Here is an 18,884-nt window from a genome sequence, read left to right on the forward strand (position 1 = left end):
ACGCGCATGACCATTGAAAATAAATTAAGTGATTTATGGTCAAAGTCGGTTGATAGATTTTATCTTGAATACTCGTAGATTTGATCTTGAATAGGACTGTCGATTTTATCTTGAATATATTCTGCCTAGTGACGAACCTTTGGTAAATTTTATCTTGAATGCACGTAGCTGTCTCATGCCTCGGACTGTTGATTTCTCTGCGAGGTAATGCAGAAAATTCAGCTCAAGAGTCAATATATATAGAATCAAGCGCAACGTAATATTTAGAGAAGAAAGAAGTTTAAGCAATGGAAGTATTCACAGACATATCATCTTCTATGATGTCTGTTATGTTGGTAGGAGCTGCCACAATGCTTGTTGTGGCAACAATTCTACTAAAACGCCATAGAAATTATAGTATCCATCTCCCTCCAGGCCCCAGAGCTCTTCCTGTAATTGGCCACTTTCATCTTCTCATAGATAAAACCAGGCCACTTCACCAGATTCTAAGCTCACTTTCAACACAGTATGGACCTATTATGCATCTCAAATTTGGTAGCTGCCCTGTTTTAGTAGTAAGTTCTTCAGCTTTAGCCAAAGAATGCTTGACGGTGAATGACAAGAATTTTTCATCTCGCCCTTCTCTCGCACAAGGTCAGTTTTTAGGTTACAATAATTATAATCTGGCTTGGGCTCCTTATGGCCGCTATTGGCGAAATGCTAGAAAAATCTGTGTACTTGAGATTCTGACTCCGAAAAGAATCCAAGATTTCGGAACCAAGAGAAGGCAAGAAATTCATAAAGCAGTGAATTCTTTGTTTCAGCAGGCACAGTTGAAGAGTATTGTTGACATGAAAAGCGTTTTGGCAAGATTGACTTTTAATATTCTGATGACTATGATTATAGATGAGAAGTACTTCGGAGAGGAATCCGGGATTTCTGTAGATTTAATTACCCACCTGATCGAAGAATTCTTTGTGCTTAATGGAGTAATTGATATTGGGGATTATATTCCCTGGTTGAAGAGGTTTGATTTGCAAGGGTATGAGAAGGCTATGAAGAAGGTACACAAGAATTTAGACTTGTATATGCAGAGAATTGTGGAGAAGCATAGGGAGAAAGGAATAAAAGACGGGGGGGAGATGGAGGACTTCATTGATGTGCTGATCTCACAGGCAGAGAACAATGGTGAAGCAATTGCTGACAAAGATGCGTTTATTAAAATAACTGCTATTGTAAGTGTTTTTACTTTGCCAGTTTTTTTTTTGACATTTTTGGTTTACAATTTCTTGCGTAGATGTTGAAGATACTAACTACTAGGACAGCCTGGACTAATTCAATTTAGGATGTGAAAAGCATCCAGTGATTAGAAGTGAGGGTGTGACAATAGTTTGGGAGAGAAATATTTTAGCATTTATAAACACAAGATCACTTGAGTAGTCAATATAATGAAAACAAGTTAATTTTTATTTTCTTGAAGTTTTGATATTTACCTCTTTTTCTTTGTTATTAATATTTCTAGCTTTGCAGGTTATGTTTAGTGCAGGCTCTGATACATCTTCAATTACCCTAGAGTGGGCACTGTCATTGTTATTGCAACATCCCCATGTAATGAGAAAGGCGCAAGAGGAACTTGATTCTAAAGTTGGAAGGAAGAGACTAGTGGAGGAGTCAGATATACCCCAACTAAGATACTTGCAAGCAATAGTGAGAGAAACTCTACGTCTTTTTCCACCAGCGCCTTTGATGCTGCCACACAAATCTAAAGAGGCTTGCACAGTGGGAGGCTACCATATTCCTGCAGAAACAATACTGATGGTAAATGCATGGGAAATTCATAGGGACCCAAAAGTGTGGAATAAACCATTGGATTTTAAACCAGAACGTTTTATGGACAAGGAGAGAGAGATAAGCAACATCCAATTGACAGAGAGTGACTTTGAGATGATCCCATTTGGAGCGGGGAGAAGAGGATGTCCTGGTACTTCTTTGGCAATGAGTATGGTACAAACCGCTCTTGCAAGTTTGTTGCAAAGCTTTGATTGGTCTATTCCAGATGGAAGAGTCATTGACATGAATGAAGGGGTTAGTTTGACACTACCAAGGGCAGTGCCTTTGGAGGTTATGATCAAGCCTCGTCTTTCTCATAATCTATATTAAGAATAGGTCTAGTTTTAAAATGTGGGATTCTGTTTCGGATGTTTGATGCGGTAGCATCCTAAGATAAATAAAGCAATCCCGCATCACTCGAAAAAAAATAGTTAAGTTATTATGTATCTTAGTAAATCAACTCCTCAAAATAAGGAGGAATGACTAGCTGCTAAGCTTTTAGGTAAAAAATAAAGAATTTGGGTAAGGAGATGGTTACTGTTGTTAGAGTTAGGATATTAAATTGAGCTATGTTATTATTTAGTAGATAGGGAACACAAGATGGATTTATTGTGCATCTCAATTCTGGAGAGACTTTTGTAAGTCTTTTATTTATAAATATAAGGATTTTAAATATTTTTGATGTACTATGTGTTATTTATAATTTTTTTTTGTCCCTTATGTATTGTTTTAGTCGTATAAGTCTCTTGAATTTATTTGTGCTGAGATGAATGTCTGCATCACCAACCTAATCTACATGATAGCCTAGTTGAAAGAATGTCACATGAAGTTTGTGTATCATATCTCATGCCTTCAAATGTAGAGGGTCATTAATTACTAATGCAGCTTAAGCTATTTATGTTTTGCATGGAATAGAAAGAAGACATTTATAAGAAACTAGCTAGGAAAGAAAAGAGATCAACACCAATAAAGAGGCAATCCATAGAAAAAAACAAGAAAGTGTATTCTATATCTATCACTTATTCAATACATGTACAAATTTGAAAAAAAGAATTGTTGATAGGTGTATTAGTTTTGTATGGATTTTAGGAGTGTTATTTTATATACAATTTTTGAATGTGTAATATTATTTTTTAAAATCATAGATCAAACACTTATTCTATAAAAAGAAGTTGGTGTTAATTGTGATCTACCCCTATCACTATGCAACTCTTTATTAATAATACTATATTCTAAGCCCGCATGGGTAGCGGAGTTGGCTTGGGCCGTGGGTTTTCTCCCCATTGGTCTCGAGTTTGACTCTGAGGCCTGGACTAGCCTGATGTACCTGGCTTGCAGTCACCTTGGTGCACCCACGATGCACATCTAGGTATACCCATAAGTATCCGAAGCAACTAAGTGACAAAAATAAGATTTTTTAAAAATTTTCTTTTGCATCTGAAAACCCTAAAATGCTTCTAAAATAATCATTATGTCCAATAAAAAGATCATTTTTCTCTCTTCACTCTCTCTCTTCTCATTGTGACATTTTGAAGGGCAAGTGATATATTTTACATGTCATATGCCATAATATTAAATTTTTGAACTGTAAATCGACATTTGACATTGATCAATGCTGAAGTATCATACTATCAAATGTAGTATCCCTCCTCGACTTGTATTTTGTTTCATGTATGATAGACTTACCTAGACTTCTATATGATGTTTTATATTAGGACTATGACTTTAGTTTATATTTCAGATGTTTGTGATGATGCTAGACACTATATGGACATATGCTACTTGATGACCTATGTGGTTGATGATATTTACTATTTATGATTATGCTATATGATGGACATATGTTGATGGATCCTATATATTTTTCTATGTTGGATGGATTATATTGCTTATGGAATTGATGGCATTTTGGCTATACTAACCCTATGTCATGGTTATATGTGATGATTGGCATTATGATGTGCATGTGCATTCTATGACTGTCTTCATGATAGGGACGATGTCACATCACTCATTGCGAGCATGATGTGGCATTGTGATTCTCTACCACTTCCTTGTCTATGATATATTTGTATATGTTGTATCATGGCTTTGTGGTTGTAGGATTTGTAGGTACCATACATCGACTCCACATAGCTCCACAAGTCTGAGCGTGTCTTTAAATCCCAATGGCAAGTTCACAGAGATGGCATGAATTCCCTTCACTTACTCTAGGCTTAAGATCTATCTACCTTCAATTGTTAGTTGTCTTGGGATAGTTCATCATGTCAGTTAGTGAGTTGTGGTCCCCTTAGCATTTTATGAGCATGTAGTTGTTTATTAAATTATTTAATTAATTAATGTGTGGTTATATAGTTTATTAATGTTTAATTTGATTGCTGATATATTATTGTTCAATTTGATTACTTATTTATTTATTTATTGATTAATGTTACTTTATACCTTAGTGTTGATTAATATTTATTAATGGCTTTTAGTTATCTATGTATAGCTTTAATTATTTTATATTGGTTTGGCTTTATTTTTAATTATTATCCCATAGTTAATTATGGAGCATGATTATTATTTATACATTGGTGAGATAATACTTTATAATATTTTATTATTAATCCCTCTTGATATTTGGTAATTGGTTTTATTATATTTTCTACTTACCGTTAGCTAAATATGTATCGAGGGAAAAAAATATTAAATAAGGTTAGGTAGGTAAGTTTTATATTATTTTGTATTATTTTTGTTGGCTAGTTTTGAGGCTTGGTTTTGAATGTAATTCTTTTTATTTGGCAACCTGTGCACTGTGTCGGCTTACCATTCTAGAGATTCCTTTTCATTTTGGATTTTGGACCTTGAAGAATCTTGGCTTGAGATTGCCTGGATTGGTTTGCGCTTCATCAAATTTTTCTTCCATCACTTCAAATCTCCAGGTTGGAGGTTCTTAGCTTTGTATTTTATTTTCAGAATATTGTTTGCATCATGTCTACAAAAAAGAATATTTTCTGGGTGTTTGGGAAATACATTTATATTATATAGTTTGGGTTTTGATTTATTCTACATGATTTATATTATACAATTTAAACTTCAGTTGGGGGGAAAATAATCTCTTTTCATTGGTTGTGAGTTAGGGTGAATGGTCAACACTGTGGATTTTGTAACTGGTAATGTTGGGTCTTTGTGTGTTCTTATCTCCTTTAATTTGAGTTGATGTGGTCTAGAGATCTTTTATTTGGTGTTTATGAGATCTAGGAGTGATTGTTTCTACCTCTGTGTATTTCCCTTGCCAGACATTGCCAGAAGCCAATCTTTTGTAGTTGCAATAAGACTCTATATGGCTATTTTAGTTTGGGGAATTTTATGTTTTAATTTTTCAAGGAGCTATTATTTTCATTTTTAGTTATTTTGGGCTTTGGCTTTGTTTCTATGGCTCCGTCTGTGACTGATTGTGTTGGGAGCTTGTATGGCTGATTTGGTGATATCTTGGGTTATGATCTATGGTTATTTATTTGGTTTATTTTATTTGTTTCCTTATGCCTGGGCATCACTTTTGAGTATGATTTCTGGACTTAGACATTTTCCTATTATTTATAATTTGAAGTCAAAGTTTGGTCTTTTCCATGAAAATTCTCATTTGGTTTCATATGCGCAATTCTATTTATTATATGTGCAAATCTGTTTATTGTATGCGCAAACCTATTTACTGTATGTGCAAATCTATTTATTGTATGCACAATTATGTTTATTGTATGCACTAATCTATTTACTGTATGCACAATTTTGTTTATTGTATGTGCAATTTTGTTTATTGTATGCGCCATTTCATTTATTGTATGTGCTATTCTATTTATTGTATGCACCATTCTCTGTTATTTCAACATTTTCTAAGTTGGTCAATTTGCAATGAAATTTTTTGATTTGATCTTGTACCAAAGGCTTTTATTTGAGGTTTTTATATTTTCCAGTATGGTGTACTTTCAGATTTGATGTTTTTATGAGTTTTTATGCTCCGATGAGTTGATATGCCTTGTCATAGAGGTTTTATGTTTTTCCAACATGTTGATAAGTCGTGTTGTGAGGTTTATTTTATTGTTGTTTCTCTGGCGAGTTGATAAGCCTTTCTATTGAGGATTGTTTCATGTTTATTGCAAATTTTGATTACCCAAGAGATGGCTTTTGATTGATTATTTCACATTGTGGCTCTTGATTGATATTGATGGCTATGTCTCTTATGTGTTGTATGTATTCTTTGGATGTTTATTACGAGCCTCTTGTTGAGATTTTATTTTGGGAACATGTTAGGGGGAGTGTGCTCCCTGGCGATGAATAGGGTCACGAGAGATAGGCTTGCATTAGGTTCCTTGTAAGGATGCATGAAGTCTAGACCACCAGGGCACAGTGGAAGTTTACCATGATTATAAACAAGTGATAACATGATAATAAATGTATGGGATATGCAAATAATTCACTAATCAAGATAATGAATAGTTGAGCCCCATGACTTGATCCTAGGGAGGATGTTTTAGGATAGGCATGGGCAGACCATTGCTATGGCAAGTCAATCTCCCTTTCTCTCTCATAGGTTGAGATGGCTCTACATGTCCATTAGGCTAGTGCCTTGTGTTATAGTGCATTTTATGTTAGAAGATGGCATTTGATGATACACCACCCCTACATGTGTTCCCTTGGTGATTTATGCTTTTGCCTTATTGGATTGCCTTTATATCTTGTTGATTGGTATGCCTATGGGAGTTTATTCTTGTTACATTGTGGTTGGTCCTTGTTTGAAGGTTCATGTGTTGTTTAGCCTCTTTGGTTGTTAGGTGTCAACTTAGGTCTAGAGTGTGTGTTGGGATCTTGTGTCATGTCCTGGCATGAGGGGTGGTTCCTTTGGTTCCACATGGTCAGGTCGTTGGTGCTTTTCAACCATTGGGGTATTCTTATGGATTCTTCATGTGTGGAGGTGGATTCTTGTTGTTGTTGCAGCTTATGGATGTTCTTGCAGTAGATTTATGTAATGGATATCTTTGGTTCATGTAATGTATTATTAAGTAAAGATGTAGATGAATCATGTATTAGGAAAGAGCTATTCTCACGATGTATTATTCATATGACTGTAATTGAAATTGTATTATAGTTGGTAACCTAGGATTATGACATGATCTATTATAACGAGACTATGAGATGTATGGTGATGATCTTGTATAATGAAAGTAAATGGGTTTCATGTGCTTATATGTTTGTAATGGAATTATATTTGAAATAAATGGATTCATGTGATGGATTATTTATATTGGTTTAGATTCCATTACTATCATCTAGAATGTAGATTAATATGTGAAAGAACCCTAAGTAGATGGAATAAATGTAATGTAGGAATTGAGGTTGATTAATAATATCATGTTTAGTTCATTGTAAATTAGAAAACTACGCATGACATATAAGATGTATAAAGTAAAGAAAGGCATTAGGATTCTTGCATTATGCACTTGAGATTGATGTTAAGAGTAAGCATATGATGTTAATTAGATGATAGAGTAGAGTGCATCGCTTAATGGATAGATAATCAAGTAGATTGCATATCGTAATCGAAGGAAATATATAGGTTGCATTTGATTAAGAATAAGGATTAATTAACAATAAGTGTGGTAATTAAGTAAGTAGAATGTTATAGCTTAGGATGGTTAATTAAGTAATGACATTAAGGTACCCTAGAGAGATAGTTGTAATGATTGTGATGTTGTTCCGCTTGTGTAATTAGTTAATGTGTTTATTTAATTCATGTTTATAATGTTTAATGTTAATGGATGTAAGTGTAGATGACATTATGTGTTACATTTGTTTTTAAAAAAAAAATTAATCTCCATTTAGTATGTAAGATGCTTATTTTCTCTAGGGTATTTTGGCGGGCACTACATCAAATATATTTGGTTTTAAAATTTTGTGCATTTTTGTAAATCATTATTTATTTTTCTATATACATATGTATATGCATATATTCATACATATTGTAGTGTCCTAAAATTGTACCCTTTGCAATTTTGGCCAAATTTGGTGTAGGGAGAAGAGGATGTTCTAATACTTCTTTGGCAATGAGTACATATGGTGCAAACCACTCTTGCAAGTTTGTTGCAAATCTTTGATTGGTCTCTTCCAAATGGAAGAGTCATTGATATGAATGAAGGGGTTAGTTTGACATGCCAAGGGCACTTCCTTTGGCGGTTATGATTGAGCCTCGTCTTTCCCATAATCTATATTACGAATAGTTCTAGCTTTAAAGTGTGGAATTATGTTTTGGATGTTTGATGTGGTAGCATCTTGGGATAAATAAAGGAATCCCGCATCAGCCCCCCAAAAAAATATTTATATTATTAGGTTTCTTAATATATAATTTTTGAATCAAGAGATTTAAAAAGAAGTGGAGAATGATGCAACCCAAATCCTCAAAATAAGGAGGAATGACTAGCTACTAAGTTTAGAATTTAGGAAATAAAGAATTTGGGTCAAATTTGGAGATGGTTACTTTCATTAGAGGAATTATATTAAATTGATTAATGTTACTATTTAGTAGATAGGGAATACATGATGGATTTATTGTGCATCTCAATTCTACATAGACTTTTGTAAGCCTTTTATTTATAAATATAAGAATTTTATGTATTTTTCATGTGAAATGTGTTACTTATAATATTTTATTTCCACTTGCATTGTTGTAGTCATATATGTCTCTTGAATTTATTTGGGTTGAGATGAGTGTCTACATCACCAACCTAATCTACATGACAACCTAGTTGAAAGATGTCACATGAAGTCTGTGTATCATATTTCCCACCTTCAAATGTATATTGATCTCTGCAACTTAAGCTAATTATTTTTTGCGTGGAAGAGAAAGAAGACATTTAAAAGAAACTAGATAGAAAAGAAAAGAGATCAACACCAATAAAGAGGCAAGCCATAGACAAAAAAAAAATAGGAAAGTGTATTCTATATCTATCATTTATTCAATACATGCATAAATTAAAAAAATATTATTGTTGATAAGTGTATTAGCTTTGTATATATTTTAGGAGCACATGGTTTTATATTCAATTTTTCAATGTGTAATATTAATTTTTTAGATGATAGATCAAACACTTATTCATTAAATACAAGTTGGTGTTAATTGTGATCTACCTCTATCACTATGTAACTCTTTATTAATAGTACTATATTCTAAAAGATCCAAGTTCATCTATGCTTCTAAAATAGGGTATTTAATAACTAATCTAAGTTATTGGGATGCCCAAAATTCATCCCCCATTCGTATTGGGTGTGTCTGGTTATGGGTTCACCTAGGTGCACCCAGAGTGCATATCCAAGTACACCTATAAGTATCTAAATTCACTTAGTACTAGAAAGTAACAAAAAAAATATTTTTTAAACTTTTTCTTTTGCATGTAGAATCCCTAAAACGCTTCTAAAAATCATTATGTCCAATGCAAAGATCATTTTTCTCTCTTCACTCTCTCTTTTCTCATTGTGGCATTTTGAAGGGAAGTGATATATTTTATATGGCATATGGCATAATATTGAAATTTTGAATGATCAACTGACATTTGACATTGATCAATAATTAAGTATCATACTATCAAATGTATTTAGTTTTAAAATTTTGTCCATTTCTTTATATATATATATATATATATAGAGAGAGAGATATATATATATATATATATATACATATACATATACATATACATATACATATACATATACATACACATAGACTAATCAAATATACCACACCTAAAAAAAGTTGCTGATATTTAAAAAAAAAACACCAAAAAATAACACAACTATTCATTGAAATGTAAATTTGTCATCTCTACTTGCCACTGATCTTGAATTAGTTTGTCTTTTTGCCTTATTTACTAGCCCTTTGTCCTGCAGAGATATTGTCAACTATAATGTTGAACCTTGTAGCAACTTTTTGTCTTATTTCCTAGCCCTTTCTTAGGCACTATTTCTTTTATAGAATTGTATTGTACTCTCAAAAGAGTTGAAAAAATATATACAACCATTAATAGCATAGTTTAGCATTTATTTAACAACAACAAAATGCTATCAACTTGAATTATAAATTGATATAAGGAGAGTATTTTAACCCAAATGATAAGTTGAAATAGAGATAGTATTTATGCACACAAAGATGGAGATATTGCAATGGCTGATACTATCCAGTATATTAGCTAAATAGCTACATTTGATTAGTGTTTTTATAATCCATATAGATCAACATGCAACAACAATATCCTATTCAATGTAAAAGTTCAGCCAAACACTCTTTACCCATCTATTTACAAGTTTAAACAACACCTCATTAGCCAATCATCATTATGAATATCTATTAGTTTACCTATCTCCTCTCAATTTCTGATGCATGACTGAATCATAAGTTAAAATTATACAGTTAATTTGATTTAGAAATTGTGTGTGGATTTTCTTAGAATTGTGGTAGCTAGAAACCCCCTTGTTTTATTTGGAATTAGTCCAAGCTAATTGTTTTTTGTTGTGCTAAGAACCTTAATGTAGGAATTTTAGGGGATAGGGGAATGAAAACGAGTGGTTATGTTAGAAATAATGATAGGAGTTAGATATATGTAAATTATTATTTTTAAAATAAAGCAGGGGAATGGAAATATGTAATGGCTAATTTTATTTTATTTTGTCTAAAATAAAATGAGGTATCTAGGATTTTCATTTAAAGGTTAAGGATTACCATTTGTTGAATGTTCTAATTATTATATTTATTTAATTTTTTTGATAAAAGTGGATAGAACCACTGAACTATATTAATTTTTAAAAGTTTTTCATAGTGTCTAGTTCAAAAAGCACCTAAGGGAAAGAACCAGTAAGAAAACCCTTTAGTATTGCATTCTAACTATTATATTATTTTGCTACATTTTATGATTAAATTTTTATCAACCCTTAGTTTTAGCTTTCATATATGTGAATAGAGAGCATTATATTTTTCTCATATTATTTGATATTGATCAGCATCATTGTATTTACCTTCTATTTTTTTTGGTATTGAATGCACATTTGTATCACTAGTAGAGTTATTTAATTGGTACCAATAGAGGTTATTTGAATCAATTTATGAATTAAATAAGTGATTTATGATAAGGAGGTTAACATATCTAGTGCATTAATGAAAGAGGTGAGAAAGAGAAAAGTGACTTGATGTAATAAGGAACATGACAGCAACAAGAAATGGGCAATAGTGAAATGATAAAAAGAGGTGAGTTGAGGGTAGAAAAACATGGGTAATACAAAGGGGAGTGATTGATTTGGTAAATAATAAGTTATTAATTTTCTTAGCTAAAATTTATTAAGATTACTATGAGATTTGATATTTAGCTTTGGTAAATAGTTGTTTCATAGACCGATTGATTTGGAGGAGGGATTGAGGGAGAACTTGATATCATTCTATCACAAGGTATTCCCTTGGAACAAGCTACAAATGCCATTAGTACACATCAATCCATCCCTACAAGGCCCTTGTCTGGGATAAAGAGATAGATGTTGTAAAGGCTCTCAAATTCGTCAAACCATCCATCTAGTGTTGAATCTTGACAACAATTTGTGATGCAACGAAATATTAAACTCTTGTCATCCCAACTCATAAACGGTTATCTCCTTCAAAACCAAAAACTCACACCAAAATAAAACTACCAAAAATCTGTATTTGCTCCCCAAAAGAGAAATAGTAAACTAAAAATTAAGTTATGTCCAAAACTGTTACACCCCATTTTGACATTACTATTTAATTTTACTTATTTTGGTTAAAATATTGTAAGCACATGAATATGCTTTGAATATATTTGGAAATTGGATTATGAAGTGCAATCATTCTTATATTTTCAATATTTAAAGATAGAATATATAATGTTTTAATAACGACTAACTACTGTTGTAATGTGTTGAGTTGCATGCAGGAAATGAAAAACCCTCTAGAGGGAGGAAGAGTATCACTCAGGAGAAGAATTTAGTTTGGTAATCTTAATATATGTGCCTTTTGAGCAATCACACACTCACCACCTAGTTGGTCAAGTTGAGTTGGATTGGTTGGGTAGCTATAAGATGCCTTTTGTCGAGTAGGTTATGATTAAGGGAAGTGTCGATATGTCTTGGTTTGATTATCCATGTTTTAAATGTTGGATTGAATCTTTGTGATAGGTTTTTATCTTTGTGCTTCATATCTATCTATCTATATATTATTGATGAATATAATATGATTATTGTATGTACATATTGACCAATGATATGAGTACTATTTGATTATCGAATAATAGATTATATGTATTCGATATATATATATATATATATATATATATATATATATATATATAATTGGGCTGCCTTTTATTAAATATTGACCATGTCAAAAAGGAAGTAAACTCTTTACTTAGTGAGTGCTACCACCTTACCCATGTGGGTCATGGGACTTGTAAACCTTGTAGCATGTATAATTAGGAGAGGGGGGACTAACCACTTACGTGGAAAACTCTTCCTTTTTACTTAGAAATAGGGGGAGGGCGGTGTTATTGAAACCCGCCACCCTAGTCTTTAAGAAAGAAAAACACTTCCACCCCACCCATGTGATAGATTATGATGTTGTGTAGGCTCAATTGAAGCCATCATAGGAATTGTGCTCTTGAAGTTCATGTATTATTGTGTGAAGGAAATTCATAATCTTATGATAAGATTCATGTATATAATTAATTATGCTTTATTAAAGCACTAATTGAAATTGAGATACTTATAGGATATACATTCTAGAGTATATAAAAACTCGATAATCCTTATGATTAGATATACATTATTTATGTAATACCTAAGATAGACCTAATCTATGATATGTATCTATAGTACATAGGAGTGACTGATTTGGTTAATCCTAGGGATAGGAAATCCATAAATGGGATAAACCTAGATAGTTATTCTGTTGTTTAACCTTATGAGAAAGGTGTGTATCTACAGTATACAAAATGAGTTGGTAATTTAGGGTTAGATTAACCAAGGTTGGGAGTAACCTAAATGTTTCCTATTAGAACTCATGGGATAAATATAAGATAGTTAAATGGTCGGTTCACCAAATAGAACAATGAAGTGGGTGGACATACGACTCTCACTGAAAGTATTGGGTAAGAATTCTTAACCCTAAGTAGTGTAGGTTGCCATTGTCTACACTGTCAAGTCACTGTGATCCAGGTTTACATGCTAGAAAGGGAATGTCATACATGTAGGTTGTAGCCTATGTATGGTAGCTCTAGTTATGTAGGACACAAAACTATGCTCAGAAGGCTATATTATATTGTGAGGTTACTAAACCAAACTCTTCGTCGAAGGGTCGGGCTGCTTCAGTTAGAAGAGGCATGAGGGATTGCTAAGTCTTGGTTGGGTGGAAAAGCATTTGAATGATTGTCTTCCTCATGCAGATGGTGACCGATATTTGAGGATGTATGCCAGGAAGGACATCTAGACCATTATGTTTTACTTATGTACTATTTAAGATCAATTGAAGCTTTATTTGTAATAAAATATTTTTAAAGAAAATGGAAGTTTGAAAAGGGTATTGTAAATGTATTTATCTTTTTATAAATATAAAATTATAAATTTTTCATGATGAAGGAAAATGAAAAGTGATTTACTTCAATTATGTATCTTTAATTGAAAAGGAAAAGAAAAATTTATTATTTTGGCAAAGTATTTCTTTTTACTTGTGGGTTAAAAATTGGTAAATAAAAGGGTAGAACAAAAGGGATGTTACAAAAATAGATGGTTGCTTCTATCAAAAATAGGTAGAACTCTAGGAAAAATCAAGGTAGGTGGGTAGTAGGCCCAATAATAAATCCATGGTTACATTATCTTCCACACCTTTGAAAGGTTCTGAATCTCCTAATTTAGATGAGTCTAAACTTGTAAATTTAATCAGATGTTCTTTAGTGAGATGTGTATCTTTGAAATTAGGAGAACCCACCCATTTGACCAAATATATCTTATAATTTTTAGCTCTTGTAGGTACAGTCTTAGTTTCTACTATCTTTTCAATGTGTTCTCTTTCTTTTGTGGCAATGTTCTGGTCAAGTCTCTAAGCACATTTTCATTAGGAACTTTCTTAGGAATAGCATGATAAGAGTAAAGATATACAACATTTAAAACAAGACTAATATCCAAACTTTAGGAAAATATAGCAAATAATCATCCTTACTAGTTTTCTTTTGTATTTTGGATTGTCCCATGGTTCTAGACCTATTTCAATTTGTTATAAGTACCCTAAGGAATTATTTACTTATGTAAATACACCATGACTTTTTCCCCTTCATATGTTTTCTCCCTTCAATGAAAATCAATAGTTTTTTTATATTGTTCATTTTTTAATTGTAGTTTGTGCTTCACTTGATGTTCTACCTCTTGTGCATGCCTTGTAAATTTCTTGGTATCTTGACAAACTCTTTCCCCATTTTGAAGATCAATAATCTATCAAAAACTCCCTTGAGATTACTTTCTAAAAAAACATGCAAGGGAGACTTACCAATGGACGCATTGATGTGTGAATTACAATAAAAGTTATCTTGTGTGAAATGAAATCCTACTGCCTTGTATTCTCACCAACTAAACAATAAATAAATTTACCAAAATTTTAGTTTATTGCTTTAGTTTACCCATCTGTTATAGGGAAATAAATTGAACTATATTGTCACTTTCTATTGATCTTCCTGTGCAAAGTCCTCCAAAAGTGGCTCATAAACTTTGTATCTTGATCACTAGTAAAATTTCTGGGCAATCCATGTAAGTGCACAATTTCATTAAACAACAAACTAGCAACCTTACTTGCATCCTTAGTTATTTTTTATGGAATTAAGTGGTAAATATTTGAGAACGAATCCACAACAAAAAACCAAAAATAGAATCATTTCCCTACTGATTATGAAATAATCCGAACACAAAATCTATGGAGATGTTTGTGAATGGTTAGGATTGCAAAAATCATATTTCATGAAAAAAACAAGTTGCAACCACAAAACAAGAAATCATGAAACAACCTAATCATAATCAACCAAGATGCAAAGACAAAATGAAATAATAAACCAAGCAAACCGTAGCACAATTCATATCCTTTATGTGGCTTGATTGTTCTTATTTCTCCTTCAAATGGGCAAATGTGGCTCTCAATCAACAAGTGCTAATAAAATTAAAGAAAAGTAGCAGTAAGGATACTAGAAGCATGGTTAAAATTGAAGAATTTTAGCAGCGTGATTTTACTTCAAATGTGGTTGTTAAAATGATTGAAATTAAATCTAATTCATAGACTTGAACGTGCAAAATCAAACGGTTGAGATTAATTAAAATCAATGGCTAAGAATTGATCTCTTGTAGCACAAATCATATTAATTGATTGAGAAATCAATGGAGTGAAAATAGCCACTTCAAATTCATGGAAGGGAAGGATAAATTAATAGGAGAAAGATTAAGCACAAATAGTGGGGAAAGATGCTATGTGGCACATATGATAAATATGACAAAATGAGTGAGTTGTGGGGGGCAATTTGCTATTCGGAAATGAGGAAAGTGGAAGGATAAAAAGGAGGAGGGAAGCTAAAAAGAGGAATGATACCTAAAAAGGAGGAGAAGTTGGTGATAAATTAATAATATTTATTTATTAATTCCCCCTACAAATCTCATAATTAGGGAACTAAATAAATAATATTTAATTGCAAAATAGTGAAAAAGGGAATTAGGATAATGAACTAATTCATAAATCCTAAAACAAATTAGTTAGGATAAAGGGATAAATAATTGAAGAATTATTAAACCCTATATAAGAAAAGGGATAAAAGGGAGAAATAATTAAAAAATTATTAAACCCTAAGTAGAATGATAAATGGATTAGGTTAAATGATGCCATGATATGATTGACATGATTAATAAAGATGATGATGAACATGATCAACAAAATGATTGATAAGGATTGAAAATTAACCAAATTGATAATGATCAATGATGATTGATAATTGATAGGGATCGATGATGAATCGATCAAGATTGATAGAAATTGATAATGATTACAAATGACACAAATGATGATCCAAATTCATCAATAATTCATTGAAACAAGATTGATACTGAAAATGATTGAAAACAACCCTATTTGACATCAATTAGGGTTAAAATGATGTTTGATTAATGTTAAAAGTTGATCATGATCATTAAACAATATTTGAGATTGACATTGAGAAGACCTTTAATTCAAATTTGAAAAAACTGGATCGAATAGGAAAAGAATGCAAAAGAATGACACAATGTTAAGAAGTGATAAAGATCAAATGTGTAACATAGAGGAAGTATTAGTAAGTGCGAAAAACCCTAAAAGAAGGTAATGTAGACATGTTTTTGATTAAGGAAAAATAGGTTTTAAGGGACCTGAAACCCACTTACATATCATAAAGAAAAGCATTAGAGAAGCAAGAAAGGGCAAAAAAAAGAAAGAAAGGCAACAAAAGATCAGCACAAAAGAAAGTACAACAAAAGACCAGCGAGATACTGGCAAACCTAAAATAAAACTAGAACATCTAGGTGAAAATATTTATGGTTTCCCCAACGTCCTTGACAAGAATCATCATTGCATTTTCTGCCTCTTTAAGGTCTTTCCTTTCCTGCACCTATTGATTACCTTTAGTCTTCAACTCCAACTCTTTAGCATTTTGCCTAGTTCTGTGTCTGGAAGAATGCTTGACAGAGCTAGAACCTGACTCATCATCAACAATCACAATATCTTTGTTCTGCTTATCCTTCTCCAGGTAGGCAACCAATACATTCATATTTTTGGAAGTCACCTTCATCATAGCCAAGCTATGCTCCATGATTTTCCTCAGAGCACTCTCGATGTTTTGAACCCTGTTGCTTATTAGTTCATAATCAGACTCACCCTTTTCTTTGAGAGTCGTCACCACATTCTCTAGGTGCTTCACATCTTCCTTTATGATCTCACCCTCTGACCAATAAGGAATATCATTTTCATCCTCTGCTTCACTATTATCCTTAGAATTTTCCTCTTTTCCTTTATCATTAATATCCTTAACCACATTATCAATTTTGAGCTCTAGGTCTCTCTGTTTTTCCTGAATGTTGGTAATAATATCAACCACCCACTTCTGGAACTTAAACATTTCTAGAGAGCTATTTCTAACAGCATTCAAAATAGTATCTGCATCCTCAAGCCTAGGGTTTCCCTCCTCCATATTATTCTGAACCTCATCTGTGTTGTATGTATCATAGGGACTCTCCTTCTCCTCTAACTCATCAAAATCCTCTTTACCCTGCTCATTATCCTTGTCTCCTTTCTCACCCTCCACCTCCTTCTCCTGCTCATGCTTCCCCTCCTTCTCCTGCTCCTACTTAGGATCAACCATCTCTTCAGTGTCTTCTTCAACTTTCTTACTAACCCTTGATTTATTTTTAGGGGGGGGATTGGTAGAATCCTCATCAGACTTAGAATTGTCATCATCCTTAGAGATATGGGAACTCTCCACAAGGGGATCATCCTTATTGGCATTAACTTTATCTTTAAGATACTCATAAATTAATAGAATAAGACCTTGGTGGGCAATGGGGTAGGAATTGGGTTTCTTAGCATGGTCAGTCAGACTTTCATTAAGGGAGGAGGCCAGATAGAAGGGTAGAGATATATTAGAACCATGGTGAAAGTGATTAAGGATAACAAAGTGATAATTATAGACTTTCGAGAACCTACCATCAACAGTAAGATACTCCATTAACACTTTCAACATTTTTTGCCAAAAGGAGTTTACCTAGTTAGGGAGATAATAGGAAATATTATCCTTTCTCGCAAGCAGAGCCCTTTCTTCTTCATTCTTGGGGAATATTTTTATGGCTTCCACCAAGAACTTACTATCTTTATAAAACTTGATGCCGTCCTTATGCAAACCAGTCACCTTGACGACCAAATCTTCATCCACTCTCCATGTCTGACCAAATAGAGTAACTCTATTATTTTTCCAACCATTGGCAAAACCACAAGAAATGGGCTTCTTGCTCCCATACAATTTCTCCATATAATCAGTGAAGCCATTTTTATGCAGCCTTCTCCAAATTTTCCTTTCAACCCTTCCAACTATCATAGTTGGTGGGCTCATTACAATTGAGATTTCCACCCATAATGTAGAAGAAGTTCAAATCAAAACCCTCAGGGGAGCACAAACTAACCAGATGTTGAAGAAGAGAGAAGCTGAAATCGAAAACCAAGATAATTATCTTGTTTTTCAAGTAACCCTTTAAAACATGCAAATTAACCCAGTACTTAATATGATAAGGCCTTTTACACCTATAATCATTAATGCGACGCCTGAGATAGGTCATCATCTAACAATCTGCCTCACTCCAAACTCTGTCATTGAAGTCTGAACCAAAAAGGGTAATGATGAGATTCATATGTGTAGTCACATAAATCTATCCACTTAATTAAATGAATATTTAGTATTTATTTGATTATTTAACCATCAATAAATAATTAATTGAATTAATATTTAATTAATTTACCTTAACCCTCTTCTCCTATTAATTAAATAAATTATTCAATTTATTTGATTTAATTCACTTAACCAAATTCAGACCATTAATTAAATAAATAAATCATAGTTGTTTAATTAAATCCTCTCTCACATTTAAATAAGTTAATATTTATTTAAATCTCCCAAAATCCCAACTCTCACATTTAAATAAATTAACATTTATTTAAATCACTTTTATCCTCCACCCACTTGCATTTTCCTACAAATGCAAGTTGCACAACTATTTTAAATAAATAAATTATTTATTTAAAATCCTATTTATCCTCACCCACTTGAAACCTTTAATGGCTTCTTTCTAGAGTCTTCCCAAGCCTTTAATGGTTTCCCTTAAAGTCTTCAAACTCAATGGCTTTCTTCTACAGTCTTCTTAAGCCTTTAAAGGTTTCCCTTAAAGTCTTCAAGCATTTTAATGCTTTATCTTCCTTTTTCTCATGTAAATAAATTAAGATT

General features: G+C 32.5%; 1 protein-coding gene across 1 annotated transcript; it reads left to right on the top strand.

Annotated features, from left to right (window-relative positions):
- Positions 1-226: 226 nt before the first annotated feature.
- Positions 227-2,475, top strand: LOC131043453 (cytochrome P450 81Q32-like). The gene is made up of 2 exons (XM_057976652.2): positions 227-1,214; positions 1,510-2,475. Exons 1-2 carry the CDS (start codon positions 288-290, stop codon positions 2,137-2,139), a joined length of 1,557 nt encoding a protein of 518 aa, XP_057832635.1. The 5' UTR covers positions 227-287; the 3' UTR covers positions 2,140-2,475.
- The last annotated feature ends 16,409 nt before the right edge of the window (positions 2,476-18,884 follow it).

Source organism: Cryptomeria japonica, chromosome 11 (assembly GCF_030272615.1).
Source record: "Cryptomeria japonica chromosome 11, Sugi_1.0, whole genome shotgun sequence".
Lineage (NCBI taxonomy): Eukaryota > Viridiplantae > Streptophyta > Pinopsida > Cupressales > Cupressaceae > Cryptomeria > Cryptomeria japonica.